Raw genomic sequence first — 21004 nt, 5'->3', positions numbered from 1 at the left:
TCGAAGTCTACTACGTGCATCGTAAGAAGAAAGAATTCGTGAGTTATTGAATCAACATTCTAGATTCTTTTTCTCTTTCTTAGCCCTTCTCTAGCCTCCTCCACTACTCCCCCCTCCGGCTTCGAAGTATCCTTTCGTCTTTGTCTGTTCACTTTAGTTGAGATACAAAACCAACACTCATACGTCAAATCGATCGGAGTCTCGCAAAACCAACCCCTGTCGCGTTATTTCTCAACGAAAATTGTTTCCGTCGGATTGCTTCAGTGCTTACCGATTGTGTCAACAAACAGATTTAACCCCCTACCCCAACCCCCTCTCAAGTATCTTGATGTTACTCAATCGATTCCCTACGAGATGCATAAATGTATTAGCATTGAATGAAATACCGTTAGAGATGAAAATATTCACAACAAATATAGAAATAACAAAATAAAGTTAAAAAAAGAAAGGTAAGGAAAATGAATTTGTCCATTCTCACGGTTATCGATCTTTCTCTCTCTCCCTCTCTCTCTCTTTTTATTTTTTTTCTCTCTTTCTCTATTCTGTCCTTGTCGATAGACATTAATTCGATTCGCAGGAAATACGAGGAACCAGCAGTATTCGTGCAAATTCGTCGAAATCAATGGAACGCAATCAAGTGTATGCGAATTTTGCAATAGCGGTTATACGGAGACACCACCAGCGTCAAATATCGACTAACAATCGGAAATATATTATATAATCGGAAATATATATATGTTTATTATCATTGAAGGAATATAAAACAGAATTCTCTTGTGTTTCGTTAAGGCACACCACTAATGTGACCGCTTGAAAAAAGGTGATTTTTCGGAATTAAAAAAAAAAAACTACTGCATGAAATGTAATTTTTTAATACAATATTCGTAGATATGTAATGAATATATGACCAAATTTTTGGACTAAAATATTGAAAATTAAGCGAGTTATTCGCAATTTCCCAATGCCCGAAAAAAAGTCTCCCCATTGCTGCAGTTATAGTGACCTTCACAGTGCATGAAATAAAAAAAAAACAAAAAGTTTATTAAACTAGAAGGAATTTTCCATACCATGAACCTCAGTCAAAACGAAAAATTGAAATCTAATAAAATAGCGAAGTTTTAAAAAAAAGTTTCAAATGTCGAGCGAAATTTGATGATTTTTGGCCTGCCAAAATTACATTTTTTATATATGGAAAACTCGAGGTTCATTGTATGCAGAAATATATATAAAAGAAGCTCCAACAAGAATCAAATCGATCGGATAATTTGTCTTCTGCTGAATTATAACTGCAGCAAATTTGAAAAATGTAGTTTTGAGAAAAACGCGTTTAAAATTTAAGTTACTGATTTCATCATTATAAATCAAGAAATATTAAATGACTGTAACTCAAAAACTATTTGAGATATGCATCTAAATTTTAGTATGTTATTTTTAAAGGTATAAGCTATCAAAATATGCAAAGAAAAATTCAATTTTTTCAAAATTTCACACTAGTGGTGCCCCATAAATTTATGAGAAACAAATTGTTTCGATCTTTCTAACGCCATCGTCACTTTCATTTTGATGTCGTGGAAAATAATTGAAAGAAACAATTCCAGGTACAGAAGGAGGTGAGGGAGGGGTAAGTGTGGGCGTATCACTGTTGATGTACCTATTACTACATTTTTAATTAAAAATAATAATATGAATATAAATTATAAATATTAAAAATAAATTATATTATTATTATTATTTAAATATATGTTTGAATATTGAATATTATATGTATTATAATATGTTTATGATGAAAATAAAATTTAACATTGTTTTTACCGTGATTTTACGTACACATATTTCGATCGAAAGGTGTCTTTTTTTTTTTTAAATTCAATATGAGCTGGTAAAAAAAAATATCGCTGAATTAATTTAACAACTATTGTAGGAAAAGTCAAAAAATGAATTGTTTAGAAATAAATTAAGCTCAAAAAAATAATTTGAAGTTGAAATGTTAAAAAAGTATCTTTTCGTACTGCTTGGTAAAAATATTGTTACAAATAAATCTATTAGTATACCTTATTTTACATATGTAATAAGTTTAACTTGAAAGTTTTATTTATATCGAGTTATTTGTCGAGCAATAACCGAGATGAATCTTTTATATCATAATTTTCAATTCGAAAACATTTGAATCAGTTTTATGTCATGCAGTATCGATACTGCATTATGTTCATAAACATAGGAAATCTTTTTACAACCTGAGTCGTATTTTTCGAATAAACTTTTTCCCCAATAAAATCTATAGGATGATTATGGTAACTGAAATGTATTACTGCTCATTTTTAAATAAAAATAGAAAAAAAAGAATGTACATGGTTTCCATACGCGATAGAAATCAAATTTATATAATCATATGAAAAATAATCAATTGATCAATATATAATGTCAATTAAAATCGTACATGTTGGTATAGCTGTAAAAACTGAAGAAAAATATAAATGTTTAAATATTGTTCATCCTTTTCTTTTACTGATTTTTTAAATATTTTTTAGTATAATAATTTAATATCATTTAAAGTAAAAATAATATGCTTTACATTTCTATTAATATCTTATGAATACTAAACAATTTTAATCTGATATTTCATTAGATGAAAACTTCCAACTCAAACAAATATTTTTTAATTTAAGCAACTTAAAAAAATTCGTAGTAGTATATAAGAATATTAAACATACTTTTAATGATTGTTAATTAATTGAAGAAAATGTATATTGCAGTCTAAAACCACGGAGTGTAAGTTCAACGTACTGTCCTCTTCGAAATTCAACGTTAAACTGATTGTTTGTTCTCTGTGAAAGTCAATTAATACTTTTATTGAATATTGTTTACATTACTTACCGAAGGTTACCATATGTTATCATATATGTATACTCCCAATCTTGAAAAATAACTAAACGGAGCACATGTTTATTAATAAAATCACCGAACAATGTGTATTATGTGCAAGTGTTTCTCAAATTCCCCAATTTACAAATTACCATAACAAATGATATTAATAATACAGTTATTTTAATTAATAAATAATTAATTAAATAATAATAATAATTAAATTACATATATTATATTACATATAATAAATAATAATAAATAAATTATATAATAAATAAATATAAAATTCCCATGTAATCTGAATATTAACCATAAACCATAAGTACTCTCAATGTTTAAGAAATAAAATCAAAAATAAAAAGAACTAAATAAAAATAAACTTAGAGAAGGAAAAAAAACAATAAAAAAAAAAAAAGAACAGAAAAAAAAGAAAACAAAATCGTACGGTCCAATTATTTTTATCCTACGGTAGAATAAAATTCACGGGTGGGATTTTAACGACGTCCTTGAAGACGGTAACAGGGTGAAAAATTCGTTACCATCGAACGGAACATCCGTGTCAAAGAGCGAAATTAACAATCCTTTCATCCCCCACTCCCTTTTTTTTCTTTCTTGTTTATTTACTCTCTCTCTCTCTCTCTCTCTCTCTCTCTCTCTTTTTGTGCATGTTTTTTATTTTTATCTCCAAATAAATAAATAAAAAAGAAGAAACACACGTAGAATGAAAAGGTGTGCCTTTGCAAGAGTTAAAAGTCGAAAGAACTGAATAAAAGAGAGAGAAAGAAAATCGACATGAGGAACTATATCGAGTTCATGGTTCACCAGTCAATTTTAATAGCGGTATCCCTTTGAAGGGAATCAACGATGTTCGTCGTCACCGATTAAAAGCATAGCAGCAGTTGTGCTGGACAAATTTAAAGGGGTCGAATGACGAACGTCACACACCTAACCCCCACTCCCCAACGAGTTTTCCATGTATGAACACATGTAAACTTAAGTACATAGATTTATGTGTACGAGTATACAGGTATTGTTATGTGAACTATGCATGTACATATATATATAAATGCATATGTGTATGTATATATATATATATAGGTTATGCGTGTAATACTCGTCAAGAATTTATTACACGGGTTGTGATTTACCTTGCACGGTCATTTGTCGAAAGATTAAATTGCAACGAGTACCGAAAAATGACTCGTTCCGTCTGTTACATTTTTTTCTTCTCTTTCATACATGTTTTCTAATATTTTTTACATTATTCCATCCCTTTCTTTCCCCTACCCCCTATTCTTCCTCTTTTTCTCTTTCCTTTTTTTCGGGTATTAGATTTGCTGACGAAAATTGTGAACTGTAAGTGTGAACTATATTAAAACTTATTTATAATGTTTTTTTATTTAATAATATCATAAATAACGCAAAAACAGTCATTAATTAACATTTATTTTATTTCAAATTATTTATTATATTAAACATATTTTTAATGGGAAATATTAGCTTTCTTAAAGTATGTTTTTGTTAATGTTTCCACACGCCAATATTGATGATTTTATGGAGCAATTAAAAAAATAAATTTTTTTCATAGCAGTAAATGAAAATTTGGTTAGTGATCTTGGATTGAACGTAGACGATATATTTAATTATTTTTATTTAAGAAAATTTGTATTATATCGAGTTTTTGTAAATTTAAATTCAAGTAAGTTCGAAAGATTTAATATAAAGCGAATAATTTTTTGATGCTGTATTAAATTTTTATTTTTCCCAATTTTAATTTGGATCATAACGAAAAAATAATTTTCGTCTTTGAGTTTAAAATTAAGGTATTGTATTTAATTAACAATATTATAAATTTTATTGAAATAATTCAAATTATATTTTTGTTCGTTTTAATATAAGTTATTTTGATTTTGTTTAAAAATTTCCAAATATTGAAGGAATTACTGTTAAAATTAAACGTTGTTTCATTTAAAAAACGTATTATTTAAAGAATATTTAAAATTATTTACTATTGTTAACATAATACAGTATCTTCATGTTATACGAGACTATATATCTTATTTTTTGTTTTACGAATGAAATTATAATGCAATAATGTAAACATTAAATGGTTTTAAAATATTAAAGCTATTTACTGTATGATTTAAAAAAATTATGTTATTACCGATAAGATTATTTGAACAAATGTTACATACTATTTCAAATTCAAAAGATCTCACATACGAGAAAAAATATTATACCAAAGTAAGAGAATAAACGAAATGTAGTCGTAAGTTAGAAACGAAATTCAAGCTTTTCTAATTGTTCTCAAAAAAAAAAAAAAAACTGTTTACCATTCTGGAGATAAATAAACATTTTACGAATAGCTTCGAATAAAATTTATGCAAATTTCATTACACAGTCTAATTCAGTGAATCTTTTTTTCATAAAATTACTTTTAAAGACGAACATTAATAAATCATCAAAAAAAAAAAAATGTTAACTAATTTCTCATTTTGACAATTTTCAATAAAATGTTATAAATCTTTTTATCCAAGAAATACAATTTATTTGTATAATAATAATCATATATATATATTTAGCAATAAAACAAACACCCTTACGTAGAAAAACGTAATCATACCTATGTTTAACATTCTTCTTCAGGATAGTAATAAAAATGTAACGATGTGATGCAATATTTTGCTTTTATCCAATTTCTTTCTTGTTTTCTTTCTTTCTTGTTTACTACTGCAGTATTTTCTTGAAAGTATACTTCATTAATACGACATACTACTCCAACGATGCAACACTTTTTGTACTTTTTTCAACCGACATTATATGACCCGAGAAAGAAAGGATAGAAATATAAAAAGAAAAAAACAAGTAAAGAAGAAAATTGAACCAGATATTTTTCTTCTATTATACTTTGCGTCATTATTATCAGGACAAGTACATAAAATAAGTATCATTTGTATGCAATAAATATTACATACGATTTTATTTAATACTGGTCTACATTGGAATTAATTATGAATGGTCTTTTGAAATTATATTCACCTGTTGATGATCTAACTACAAATTTCTATATAGAGAGTTTTTTTTATATTATTTTTTATGATTCCAATATATTCTTTCAAAGAAAGAATAAAAATTAATTGTTTACATTGTTTCTTACATTGAATTGAATAGATAATAATTAACGAGTAACTGTATTCGATAATTTCAAGATCGAATATTTAATAATCGATTATTCTGAAGTTTTATGATTCAAATTATTTAGATGTATGTTTATAAAAATAGATGCAATATATTGTTTTTGAATCGAATTTTAAATAAAATTGAATAATTAACGGTTTAACGTATTCCAACAATTTAAAGAGTGTGGTAATAATTTAATAATAATTATATATATCTGATTTTTTATTAATTCACATTATGTAAATGTATACTTTTGGAGAAGTATTAAAATACTATTGTTTCTATTAAGTATAGAAAATATAGATTATATAGAATATAATAATGATTATTCAAAGACTGGTAATAATTTAATAATAAATTCTGAAATCTTATAATTGCATATTATTCAGATGTATATATCATAAAAAAGAAGACTAAAAATGAATTATTTTTTCACTGTATTAATATTATAATTGTATTGAATTGTTAAAAAGAAAAAATAAATTAACGACTAATGTTACTCGATAATTTAATATTAATTATTAATTTAATAATTCATATTGAAATATAATCATATCAAGTTGCTTCAATCTTTTAAAAAATACATGAAAAACTAATTAATTGTATTATCCATATTGAATCGTGTATATCAAAAGATTAATGACTAATTTTATATGCTACTTCGTTAAGTAATAATAAAATTATATAAATCTAGAATAAAATTATATAAATCTTCGATATTATTCGATACTTTATATTATATAAAACAATTCGAGACAAATAAATTTTATTAAAAGCAAAGGAGCAAAAAAAAGAAAAGAAAAAGAAATTATTGATTAATATAAACGAAGAGTAACTAGATACAGAATAGATAACAATTTTTGCGAATTATAGAGGAGAAAACGTTTGAAAAATTTTAATTGGATCGTATAAAATACGAAATATTGAAATATCGAGTAGATAAATACATTGTTGTGTAAAAGAAAAGTCGAGAAATTTAAGTAAAAAAAAAAGAATATTTCGATGTTACGAAATAACTAATGGTAAACAATTCGTAACGAATATTCAAACTACCCTTGCATCGTCCAATAAAATGAGCATTAAAGTAAGAAAGAAAGAAATAAAGTGAAGAACATAAAACGATAAATAATCACATTTTAACTTATCCAACATTTTACAAGCTACGATATCCATTAAAAAATATTCGAATTATCATTCACACGAATAAATTCTTCTTCCTTCGTTCTTTTTCTTGTTTTGGTAAGGATACTTGATGAGTAACTGTGCAATGAAAAATCTTTTAAGTACTGATAGAATTGATGCATAAACGAACAGTTATGTTTATTGACATGGGGTGGGGAGTGGGGGTACATATTTGTGTGTATTTAATTCTTATTTGTATTTTTGCGTTCGATGTTTAACTATCAACATTATAGATTTAAGTCCAGTGTAAATAAATGTAGTATAAATCAATATTTAAAATAATAAATAATTATTTATTATGTGAACGTTCGATTTTATTTTTTTATTACACAACAGAAATAAATTAATCATTTATCTGCCTACAATCTTTCACCTCCCACCTCCACAAAATGCTCACAAACAGTTTCAAATTGTTTTCTCAGCAATAAGTTAATGCATATTCTAAGATTTCTCTCTTAATGTTGTTACATTTTTATTAAAGTTTAATTTATAATTAACGAAAAATCTACAGTTGTCATTTGAAATGCGCAAAAGCAAAACTTGCAAATGAATCGTTTTCTAATAATGCCATTATAGGAGTTAGTTTATTTTTATTTTGATATATTCAAAAATTGTGTCAAAATTTGAATGAGGTTTTGTAAAATAAAAATATATTAAATTCTGTTTATTAGATAACAAATAAAAATACTGTTAAATAAAAGCAATATTTTTTTTCTATTTTTTATTATACATATAAATGAATTTATAACACAATACAAAAGAAATAGACACTGTATGCATCAAAATTTTCAAGTGAAAACATTTCTCTATAAATTCCTAAGAACGTTGATACTTACTAAAACATTGTATTCATTATTAACGATATAAAACTAATCTTAACTTTTGCTTTTTCCCAAAAAGTTGAATTTAAAACACAAGAAAAGAAAATTACAAAAAAAATAAAAAGCTCAATTGATATAAATTTTTCAGTTAATATTTTATTTTCATTGGACTTTCCCTGCCCCTATTCCCTTCTCACCCTCCTTATATGATTTTTTTCATTTACGTTAGATCTAAAAATATCAAAACAAGAAGGAAACTCGAAGTACCTTGAAGGATACTTTTCGAAATAAATCATACCCAAGTAACTACGATGAATCAAATCGGATAAGCTCCACGTCCATTGGCGAAAGCTTCGAAACTGCGGGAAATAAGCTTCGAAACCCATCGAAAAGAAAGTACATGAAGGTTCTAGCTACATGGAAACGAAGCGAAACTTTGCAAATTTAATCGAAGCGTTGACTCGAACCCCTACCCCCACCAACACCCCCCCCCCCAACACCCGATTCTCCTCTCCCAACCTCTCTTAAACCCCCTCTCTCTCTCTCTCTCTCTCTCTTTTTCTCTTCAAACCAGGGTACCATTATCGAGCTTTTTTAAATTGGAAATATCGGAAAAGTTTTGGAGAAAAAGGGCATTACGTAGACGAGGATAAGCAAATCAATGGATTTTATAGGAACAAACGATCGTTATCGAAATACATTTACCGTTTTAACAGTATGTTCCCTTCTGTTCGTCGCATTTAGATCCCTTTGAGGAACGCAAATCCGTGGAAAAGAAAAGAAAGAAAAAAAAATTATCCATGGTTCCAACAAGCGCAAATTAAATGATTTCCTTTTCTTTTTGTCTGCTGGCTTCAACGACGAGAAAATACAAAAAGATAAAATTAATTGGATAAATGCATTTTTTTAAAGTTGATATTATATTAGGCTAATTAACGATATTCTACCACATTCTAATAATTTTTATTGATTTATTATATAACGTTAAAATATTGTATAAAAAAATTTTATTGAAATTTATTCTGCCTGGGGATAAAGTTTATTTGTATTTTTATTTGTTTCTATTTTTTTTTTTTTTTTCAGGTGAATCTAGAATTGTATTGTTTTGATAATATTATTTGAATCTGGCAATAGTTGCGTGCTTTTGGCAATAATTTGAAAAAAAAAAAGAAACAACGTTTTGATATTTGCTTGTATTGTCAAAAGTTATTGAGTCTTGAATATGGGTGAAAAAGTATGACGCATTTCAAAAATTTTATTTTGTATAAAAAAAGATAAAAATACGAATTCGACTGCTAAAAAACTTGTGATATTTGGGAACATGATGCAATATCAATATGTATAGCACAACAGCTGGTTCAAACGTTTTCAATCTAAAATGTTCAATATCAAAGATTGAAAATAATACAAAAAAAATAATATAAATGTATAATAATACTCGTATTAATTATTATAACTATAAAAATCTTGAAAAAAACAACAATTCATAAGAAAAACAAACATTTTATTTAACGCATTTAATTGAATGTTGAAATTAATCGAATATAATAGTTTCTCATAAAAAAAAAAAAACATTTTATTTAAAGAATAATATATTTTTTCAATTTTAATTATGGCTATAATATTTTTATACTTACATGAGGGGTATTTTTGAACGGTAAAAAAATACGATAAAATGTAAATGTGAGAAACGAAAGAAATGAAGAATACAATTTTTTTATAAAGATAATTCTTATCCTATTCTTCTCCCATTCTCGTTATAAATATAAATATAATAATAATAATAATAATAATAATAATAATAATAATAATAATAATAATAATAATAATAATAATGTTAATAATAATTATGATATTAATAAAAATTACAAGAGGAATGAGATTTAAATGAAAATCCATTTGCGAATATTCGCATTGGAAAAGTACAAAAAATATAAAAAATCCGTGACCAGTAGAAAAAAAAGTTTCGATGAAGTTTCTCGCGTGAATGCTACACCACCACCAACTGGATAGGATTTTTTTTATCCAGGAAAAATTGAATCGTTACAGTAGACCGTAGGTTGGTCGAGGCTGATGGGTTATGTTATACCACTATTGATCCGACTCAAACTTTTCAGTTTCCATCGAGTTTCGCCTATCATAAACAACCTTCTAATTTTTTTATTTTTATTTTTTTTTATTTTGCTCCCCTTTTTTCTTTCCTCCTTTCTTTTCCTTTACCTCAATCTTCTCTTCTTGTTTTTATTTTATTTTTCTATTGTTGTGTTTTTTTTTCCTTTTCCATTATAAACATATTATTTAAATTGACAAGATAGTTCCTCAGCTTTAATTTTTTTTTTTCCCCATACTCGAACATTATGGAAAATATATTCATTTCTTTTTTTAAGCAAAGTTTTCATCTGATCAAACACAACCATTAACTATTTACCGTAATAACAAGTCGCTGTTTCATAACACAGGATGAATCCGGAATAATGTTAACCGGAAAATTGAACCAAATAGAAATTGAAATTTGCTTTTATTGTTTATTGTTCTCTTGTGCAAACTCTATAAATAAATTTTATCGTTAAATTAAGCAAAAACGTTCGTGTCAGATTTTAAAGGAAAAGAATTGAAGGCAACACGTTTTAATATTTTGATTTATGTATTTTCAAATTTAGTATAAGTGCATATATTATCATTTATTAATCAGTACGAACACTTAATGTATTTACATTTATACAGATATTGCAGGATTCGTAAACAAATTTTCGTTTTACAGACAACTGTTCTAACCTTTCAGCTATCCAAAACTCTTGTATTAATTTCCATACGAATGCTTATTTTATTTGAAATAAAAATAACATACTCGATTATAGAAAATTATATATTAATTTAATGTTTTAAATGTTCTTTCACTTCCAATTTTAATTATAAGCTCCTCGCTAACGGAAAATGGCGTACAATTTATTTATTCGCTTTCATGTACTGAGAATTATAAACAAAAAAGGACACTTGAGCTATTTTTATTGTAACATATAAAAATTATTAAAATTAATCTGTAATAAAGCATATTATTTAAGAAATTTTTACATTCTAAATATTTTCCTTTTTGTCAATTTAAATAAATTTGAGATTTTTTGCTAAATAAATCCTGTTTTCAACAAGTTAATATATTCTGTAAATAAAAATATTAATTATTAATTTTGAAATTAGAAAAATAATAACCGCAATTTCATTCAGTCATCAATCATATATAATGCGAACAAAAATTAGGATAAGTAAACAACGATGAAACAATGATGATACGTAACGGTGATAAAAATACGAGTATAATCAACAAATGGAAACCAATCTTAAAAGCTTGTGTTATCCTTACTAGATTGGTTTTGGTATCATTAATCTGACGAATAATATTATTGTTTTTCTTAAAAATGAAAATTCTCAATGCCCTATTTAAAATAATTTCTGTAATATTCCTATTGCCTGTGTTCTACTATCGACTATGCTTCTTTTGCTACATTTCTTTGTCTTATATTTGTTTGTTTTATTTTTTCATTTCCTATTTGTTCAAAGATATGCTGGACCAAATACGGCAAAAATAAACTACGCAGCTTCGTACAGTTACCAATCGTATATGACGACAAATCGTAGCGTGATTTACGCTTACATCGATGGCAGAGGATCATCGAACAAGGGTAGCAACATGCTTTTCGAGATTTATAGAAATTTAGGTACCATTGAAGTCGAGGATCAAATTACTGTAACTAGGTAAATAAAATATTAAAATATAGATATATTTGAATGATTAATCGATTTATTAATCATAATTGATGTTAAATTAATTCTCAAATTTCCACATTTATTTTTAGAAAACTTCAAGAAATGTATTCCTGGATCGATTCTAAAAGAACGGCTATCTGGGGTTGGAGTTACGGTGGCTTCTGTACCGTCATAGTATTGGCTAAAGACACGGATTTTGTTTTCAAGTGCGGAATATCCGTAGGACCAGTATCTTCCTGGCTTTATTACGGTAAGTAACAGTATTTTAATAAAATTGTGTTTACATTGCTTTTCGTTTCTTTCATTATAATGAGAAATTATTTTTTAATTAAAATAATCCCGTTTTTCCTATTTATTTTATTGAAATAATATTTAGTCAGTCTCAAAGAAACATCATTTATTATTTTCCATTTTTATTTGTAACTTCGAAAGGTTTTTATTTGTTCATAATATTTACGTTCATTTCATTCAATAAAGATATTAAATATTAAATTTGAAATACGATAGGTGCCACTGAGTTTATACAACATCCAATGGTGCATTACAAGATTACAAGTTATATATACTAATTTTTTTATTTTCATTAAATCTTATTTATAATAATTGTAAGAAATAGAACTACATAATATTCATAAAATTTGTCATTAGAATTGTCGCTAGATAGTTTATATGGGTTTCAACCTTTTATTATTTATAATGTTTGTTTATTATTCTAATTTTTTACAATATTAATCTGTGAATTCGATATATATAAACGTATGCTTAAATTATCTTTAAGTTTGAGTCAAGTGTCATTCATCCAATAGGGTAGGTTTATATCAAGACTGGTTTCAAGGTCATTTTTTCTAATAATAGTTTCTTTTGCTAGTATAAAGTTCTGAAAAACGATCCTCATTGTTGTCTTAAGTGACCTAAAATATCTTCGATCAAAAAGTTAACTGTCTATGCACCGTAGTTTATCCTGATTTTTTTCCCGATAAGTTACTATAAGCTTCTATATTTTCCGGTCAACTGTTGTCTTTATTTTGTGTACTTTTCACGTGAATTGTCCATCGAAAAGAAAGAAAAATAAGTTCGAGGTTCGTTATCGGTTCACGATACTAAACTGGAAAAAATATAAGAAATCTGGATCTCATCCAAAAACGTTATCAATGCAAAAACATATATTTGTTGAGCTTAAATTGAAAAATGTAATCTTCATCGAGAACTCTATAGTAATTAAAAATTTATATTTCCTTTTATTAAATCATATAAAATAGTATTATTTGATATCTACGTAAATAAACCCAATAGAAACAGTTCACATTTTAGTGTTGTCAAACCTGTTTGCAACAATTTAGGGTGGTATGCTTAACTGCGGTAAAGCCATAACTGTCAAACTATTGTGTCTGTTCTAATTCACTTAAGTTAGGGTAAGTTCTGATAGAATGTTCCGATGTTGCCAGCTATTGACTATGATTCTAATTAATTATATTTTCCTCGATTGTGCAATAGATCACTTGTGTAATTTATGAGGACATATTCCTCGTTCTATCAAAGACCTGAGCGTGGAATTTAGCCAAAAGCAGTAGTAGTTCATGTGCAAGCTTATCAATTTACCAAATATGATGAGAGAATTATGTTTGTTTAGATGAAATATAAAAACTTATATGATTATTAATTCTAATCTTAAGTCTTAGTAAAACGAAATTTTAGAACATTAAAAGACCGAATTTAACTAAAATTGTATTTTTATAAAATTTCAGAAATATTGTTTATTTTAATTTGTTTAGTTATCTGATAATTTATATTATATTAAATAAATTTAAAAAAAATTAAAATTTCCTGATCGTTATTGACATTTAAAATTCATTCTGAAAGAAATTAATTGTAGGAAAGAGCATATAACTTGTCCATCCGGCGTTTTATTTCTTCATAACTAAAACAATAATATTAAATTAATAATATATTATTTAAAAAAATAAAATTACCTTCTTATTACTAAAATAAAAAATTAATGAAATAAAAATAAGAGTCATAAACAATTTGTTTGTTGTAATACAAACGATTAAAATAATTGTCAAGTTTTCGAGTTGGTATAAAAAAATATTTTATACTATTCGCCTAAAAAATAAAAAAATAAAAAGATTAAAAAAAAACTTTTCTATCATACTTCAAAGAGTTAAAACACACAATCTCATATTGATCTCTCTCGTCTATCCTGCTACGTTTCCTTCTTCCATTTAACGTTTATTACATGCCATCGGATTCATCGGAGAAACATCCATTGTTTCACTGTCAAACGATCCTTCCTCAACACCGTCAACGGTGTTATCTAGCATCCGTAGGAAATGTTTCCGATACACGTACTATCTTGTCGATTCTCTAGGAGAATTTATCCTAAGATTAGATTCGTAACAACAAACAATGATGTAGGTTATGTTCGATACCGATACAACAGCAATAATCTTTTATCATCGATCCAATAATATCAAAACTTATTTTCAAATTACTTTTGCAATTTATTTTCATTCTTTTCGTCATTAGTCTTAGGGTGCAGGGTGTGGGGATGGTGTTGGGGGGGGGGGGTTATACTCGAAAAAGTAGTTTCATGTGTTTCTCTTAAAAAACCTCTAAAAGAGAAAGTAAGAAATAACATTACTTCAACTTTAAGTTTTGTTTCTTTGAAAAACTTTTTTTTAAGAACACGACAAAAAGTTAGTAACAAATTTACGATAATTTTGTAAGTACAGAAACTCTTCATCCAAATTTACTTATATATAGAAAAACCATTTCTCTCTCTCTCTCTCTCTCTCTTATTCTCTCTTTCATCAAGCAATTTTTGTTCTTTTACAGAATACACAAAGAAAGTTATTACTCTCTCTTTCTCTCTCTCGTTTATTCACTTGATCGAACTATTCGTGACAGCATGATGCAGAAAATGAATAGTGGTTGAGAAAGAAGTTACAAAAGTCTCTTACTTTCTTTTGAATTATCTTGAAGCTAACAAATGTAGGTGACTTTAACGTTAAGAACAAACTCTTGTCCACGAATAGTCTTGATAATTTATTATAGTAAACTCGTGCTTTTCATTCGATCGAACTTAAATCTTTTCTTTGTTCTGAAACTTTGATAATGAAGGAAAAGTGGGGGGAAATTATCTGGAAAGAATTATATTTTTTTCTTTTTTTTTTTTTTACATTTGATAAAGAAAGAAAAATTTTGTTAAATTAATCGTTCTCGCATTTTTCTATCAAAACCAAAATCATCGATAAGTACAAACCAAAAGAAATTCCGATATATTTGACGGATATTCGATTATTTGTAAAATGTGTTAATTAAAAGTGGAAATATGATGATATTGGATGATCGATAATATCCTATAAAATTTCTCATTCTAACGTAATCGTGTGGTATCGTTTAACGTTAATATTGAACAAGAAAAAAAAAATAATGTAAGGAAACAATAAAAGATTCAATTGAATTTCAAATGAATTATTTTGTCTGTTGATCCTTTATTCTTTTCAACATCATACTACACTAAATTTACATGATTTCACAGTAATACTTATACAAATTTATTATTATGCTTTTCATATTATGTTCAAATACTATTTTGAACAAATAACACGTAACAAGGTGATGATAGATACGTGCATTGTAAAGTGTATGAACAACTCATTTATTCTGTTAGGGCTCACCGGTGACTCCCAACGGCACTGAAATACAATTCTTCGTTTTGATTCAATCAACAAAATGCTGAAATAGTGCAATCGTGGTAATCCTGATTTCGCTAGTCACCGATGACCCCCTGTGACGTTACGTGCTAACCCCGATAACATTCAACGTATTCAATTTATTCGAAACCACTGATATCAATTTAAATCTATCCTTTTTTTTGTAAACATTTTTTTTGGTTTTTGTCTTTTTAAATGAATAGTTCTTTAGAATTAGGGTGATTTGGAAATCGGTGAAACGGAAGAGCGTGAAACACAATAAAACTGAAATACGTTATTAAAAAGAGACAAACATATACACATCTATAGGATTTAACATGCGGAAGGTTGAGATAGAAGACAAGTGTACATTTGTTTCTTATTATCTCGGCCTATTCTTTATGCAGTGTTTCGTAGTCTCTCCACACTTGTATACTAAGCTTTGTACAATACTCAGATGAATATATGTTCGAAGCATCGACTTCCTCGAAATTCACCTTCAGACTGACACATTACTCATGTAATAAAATACTTTTATTAAATGTTGTGTTTATATGACTTTCCGAATGTTGCACATGTGTGAAACGGTAACAATGTTCCTAATAAAGAGAATTTAAGATTATAACGTTCAGATTTAAAAATTTTTTGTATTCTAATGTAATTATTTTATTGTTCTTGCGCAATGATGACTTCAAGAGTAAAATTTGCCTGGAATTTAAATAGAGTGTATTAAAGTACTCAAATAATTGTTAATGATTCGAAAGAAAACGTGTATTGTTGTTTAAAAGTACGGAATATATGATCGGAGTACTCCGATCCCTCCAAAATTCACCTTCAGACTAGCACGTTTTCTTCTATGTGAAAATACTTTTATTAAATGTTGTTTACATGACTTTCCGAATCTTGCGTATGTGTGCAACGGTGATAATATACTTAATAAAGAGAATTAAAATTATAACATTCAGATTTTAGCATTTTGTGTATTCTAATGTAATTATTTTATAGTTCTGTGTAATGATGACTTCAAGAGTAAAATTTGCCTGTAATATAAGTAGAGTGCATTAGAGAACTCAAATAATTGTTAATTAATCGAAGGGAACGTGTATTGTTGTTTAAAATCACGAAATATATGATTTGAGTATTGTCCCCTCCGAAATTCACCTTCAGACTAGCACGTTTTCTTCTATGTGAAAATACTTTTATTAAATGTTGTTTACATGACTTTCCAAATATTGCGCATGTGCAAACGGAAGATATCCGAAAGTACCCGAAGATATTCGAAGATACCAGAATTTAACTACGAGTATCTTAGCTTAGTTTTTAAAAGGTTTCACTTCTACCGTGTATGATCCGCCCACATCTTATTATTGAAGAAAATCTAAATTAAACTTTACCAGTGCAAATTATTTGTTTCAGGATTCGGATTGTTTTGCTAAACAATTTTGATGGTGTTCATTGAAGTTTTAAATTTCTTCTTTTATTTTCGTAAACATAGCATACTTTCCCCCATATTAAGGGAAGGACCTAAAATTTCGATAATTCTAGTAATAGTTCGTATCACGTTTTATTCAAAACTTTCCAACAATTTTTTCTTCTCGTTGAAATAATTGAATAAACTTTCATCTAAACGAATGTATATTTTATTCGAAACAGAAATACAGATAAAGAAACAGAGAAAAAGAGAGAGAGAGAGAGAAATAAAATTTAAGAGATAAATTTTCTCCATGAATATAATTCTAAATACAAAATTTATATATATATATATATATATATATAGAATTCGCAGATAATTGGAACATTATTTGTTAGAAAAAAAATGGAACCCATCAACAAACATTATAATAAAAAATTGAAACTATTTGATGGCAAATCTACTGAAAAATTTAAACTATGCAAATTTCACTTGTTACACAATTATTAATTAAATTTAATTAAAATAAAAGAAACAGAATATATATATATATATATGTTATTGTAAAATCGACAAAACGAATTAATTATTCTTTCATTCGGTTCTTTTCACCTTTAGAAAGGGAAAGAAAATAGAATGAAGGGTAAAAAGGGTGATAAAGTAAGAAAAATAAGGACTCTTTTTTCTTTTTATCTTACTCTCTCTCAATGGGGTCCTTTTTAAACCCGTCCACTCACTTGCCCTAAGTAACTCTAACTTCTAGTATCGTTTTCCATCTTTGTTTCTCTCACGAAACTCGAAGGGCTTTTACAAAATCTCAGGAGTCCTCGTAAAGATAACAAAAATCACATCAACAAGACTAGTCTTTTATACCTCGAATAATACCTGAGACATTCTTTCATTAAGAATTTTGCAAATCTTAAACTTCACCTCAACATCACCATCATCATCATCACCATTACTATTACAACCAGTATTATACTTGGTGTTGTAATTCGTAACAAGACTGAAGTACATTCGTAACAGAAAATCTTTGATGATTGATCAAATAAATCGTGTGCAAGTAATAAAAATTAATGTTAAATGAATTGATTATTCTAAATTCATGATTATCAGCGTTAATAATACGCTCCTGAAAGGAAACAATTTGATATTTCAAGGTAGACAAATTTCAAAATTTGTTATTAACAATGCATACTTTGATTTGAACTTTTTTTACTTTTATTTTATTTTTTTCTATGGATACCTTGCATGGATTCTATTCAAATTTGTTTAAATCACATTAATAACCATTAAGGTATCTTCCACGGGAATAGGAGTTTACTTTTTGAATGAAAATAATTTATTGTTAGATTTTATTGGAGGAAAGGTTTTTCAAAAAAAGGTTTTTCAAAAAAAGGTTGGGAGTTATTGCTCAAAAGATGTGATATACATATATATATATTAGATTTAACTGAAAAATTCGTACCAATACTGTGAACTAATTTACTTATATTAAAAATTTCAGTCTCTTTACTTTCGTTGTTGGAAGTATTTATAATGTTTAGAGAGTTTATGTATGCGTGTACGAATGTGTATGATTAATAAAAACACAAGAGAATAATAATGGTAAAAAAGAGAGGATATAAATGAGGACAGAAAAATATGAGTTATTAGAAAAAGAATAAATGAAAGGTAGTTTTTATTAGGATTTAGTAAAATTCTCCTTACTATGATATTTTATGATCGTACTTTAAAACATTAATTAGTTAATTAATTATATTATTATCAATTATTACGTTTATTATAGAAATCTTGTTCTTATTAATTACTAATTGTAATTGTGTTGGATTATTAATTGTAATTATACTTACAAATAACTAAAAGTAGGATATTGATAAAATTTTTAATCGGTTTCTACATGGATATAAATTTGTTCTCAAAATTTGGTACGAACTTTACCGACAACTTAATACTTTCGGTTTTTTATCGAAAGCAAAAAAAAGAAAAAGAAGAAGAAAATAAAAGAAAATATAAGATAGATAGGAAACTTTGAGGAAACTTTATCTTCATGATCCCGACGTAAGAAAAGACTACAGGTAACTCAGCGGAAGGTTGCTTATCCAAACTTTAATCCCTTAACACTAGAGAACTACTGACAATTAATGTTGAGTTACTGTACGTAATATAAAACATCATGATATATCGGCAAGTAAACAACGTGAACTATCAATAACGACATGAAATATTACACTTTTTTTCTTATAACTTTTTATCATAATTATTGAATTTTTAACAATATTTAATTATCTACTTAACAAATATGTATATTATTTTATTGTTTTAATTGTATAATTTCTTATTTGTTTAATCATTTATTTGTTTAATTATTTTATATTAAAAATATTTAACACTTATCTATTTTTTTTTTTAATCAAACTAATAAAAATTATTAAATATTATTAAAATACTTTTTTCTTTTTTAAGAAAAGTACACATTTATATTAAAAACAGAAAACTAATTTTAAATTAATTTTACATTAACTCATTATTTTCATGAGTTTCTAATATTATGTTTCTAAAATTAATGTTGTTTTAAAAAATAAATGAAATATTATTTTTTTTTAAATCTAAACATAACATGACTAATCGGTATCTTTTAACAAATGACAATAATCGCAACGCTTAATCTTATTAATAAAATAAAATAAAATAAAAAAAATAAAAATCAGTTACATACCGTGAAAAATAATTACCGCGTCTCAAGCGATCTTAAGCCTATTAACGCACACGACGGATAGAATTTAAAACAGCAAAAATAAGGTAGAAATAAAAAAAGAAGAAAAAAAAAGGATCGAGAAAATCCTCTTTTCACGGACTTACAATTAGCACGGTTTATTCTTTGAGAAAAAAAAAACCCAAAAAAAAAACAACAAAAAAAGAAGAGTAAGAAACAGAGATAGAAGAACATTTTTTTATTGGTGTTTTTCTAATTGTAATTGTTATCATTATTATTATTAATATTCACTATAAGTATGTATACTCGAATTTCATTTAATTTTAATTTTCTTCTTCTTCTTCTTCTTCTCTCTATCTATCTCTCTCTCTCTCTCTCTCTCTCTCTCTCTCTCTCTTTCTCTCTCTATCTCTTTCTCTTTCTCTTTTTCACTAACACTTGACTACGTAACTGGTACCGCACAATCGACCATCCATTTTCGGCCTAACAAACGATTATAGAGGAGGTTTAACAATTTGCGGGATACAAAGTGCAAACACTCATACTCATACACGCAGTTATACATTGAAACATACACTAATACAAGAATTGAAGAGATGGGATACAAAAAGAGATAGGAAATCGAGAAACAGTTTAGAGTGAGATACACGCGTGTACTCGTTGATACTCGAGTTTCGAAAATGAAAGCCACGAGATTAGCAAATCGTACTACTCTTCCGATTAGTAAATATGTTCAACTCATTTGCCAATTCGACCGATTTCATTTACAATTCGAATTATTTTCATTCCAATACAAATCTACAATTTGTTTCGATCGAAGTTAGATAAAAATTCATAGATTTTTTTTTGTTTTTTTTTTTTATCGATAATACGATTTCGTTGCGAAATTAATTTTTTCTTCTTTTTTTTTTTTCATTTTGCATATTTTTAATAATTTAGAGATCTCAAATGTTTATCTTGAAAATATTTTTTTTAATGATATTCATTAAAATAATCGAGATACGAAAGTTTACGGGATACGGATCCCATAAAAACTACGACTGCATATTAAACTTTAAAACACGTTTTCCCCTTGAAATAACATTTTTCAAACCTAGCAGAGTAACACATCAGACTGAATTTTAATAGTAATATTTTTCTTTGTTGTTAGAAGTAAACATTCTTTTCACTGAAAAATCCAAGTTTTCCTATTTCAAGTACTGCCTGAAATATTCATTTGATCGATATTTTTTATTTTATTAGTTATCATTCAACGATAAACACATTCTTTATAAATAAATTAGAAAAACAATTTATTCGTTTTATTATACACGTGAAAACATAAAAAATAATCGGTAAGCCATTATGAAAAAAATTGTTTATCACATGATCT

General features: G+C 26.7%; 2 protein-coding genes across 7 annotated transcripts in view; one reads left to right on the top strand and one right to left on the bottom strand.

Annotated features, from left to right (window-relative positions):
* The window catches only part of LOC107065356 (inactive dipeptidyl peptidase 10), a 170933-nt gene that overhangs the window by 139893 nt on the left and 10036 nt on the right, over nucleotides 1-21004 (bottom strand). The window lies entirely within an intron of this gene.
* Nucleotides 11617-12171, top strand: LOC149031416 (venom dipeptidyl peptidase 4-like). The gene is made up of 2 exons (XM_089176171.1): nucleotides 11617-11798; nucleotides 11900-12171. Exons 1-2 carry the CDS (start codon nucleotides 11665-11667, stop codon nucleotides 12066-12068), a joined length of 303 nt encoding a protein of 100 aa, XP_089032297.1. The 5' UTR covers nucleotides 11617-11664; the 3' UTR covers nucleotides 12069-12171.

Source organism: Polistes dominula, unplaced genomic scaffold, assembly GCF_049000335.1.
Source record: "Polistes dominula isolate Pdom_NZ unplaced genomic scaffold, Pdom_raw_medaka contig_21, whole genome shotgun sequence".
In the NCBI taxonomy this organism is placed as follows: domain Eukaryota; kingdom Metazoa; phylum Arthropoda; class Insecta; order Hymenoptera; family Vespidae; genus Polistes; species Polistes dominula.
Note: the sequence above shows the minus strand (reverse complement) of the source record. Positions and strands in the feature narration are given on the sequence as shown.

What these genes read in the sequence shown, in the direction of transcription:
- LOC149031416 (XM_089176171.1), top strand. Translation starts at nt 11,665, where the DNA reads ATGACGACAAATCGTAGCGTGATTTACGCTTACATCGATGGCAGAGGA. An exon ending in GATCAAATTACTGTAACTAG is followed by an intron (nt 11,799 to 11,899) that starts GTAAATAAAATA and finishes ATTTATTTTTAG; the next exon opens with AAAACTTCAAGAAATGTATT.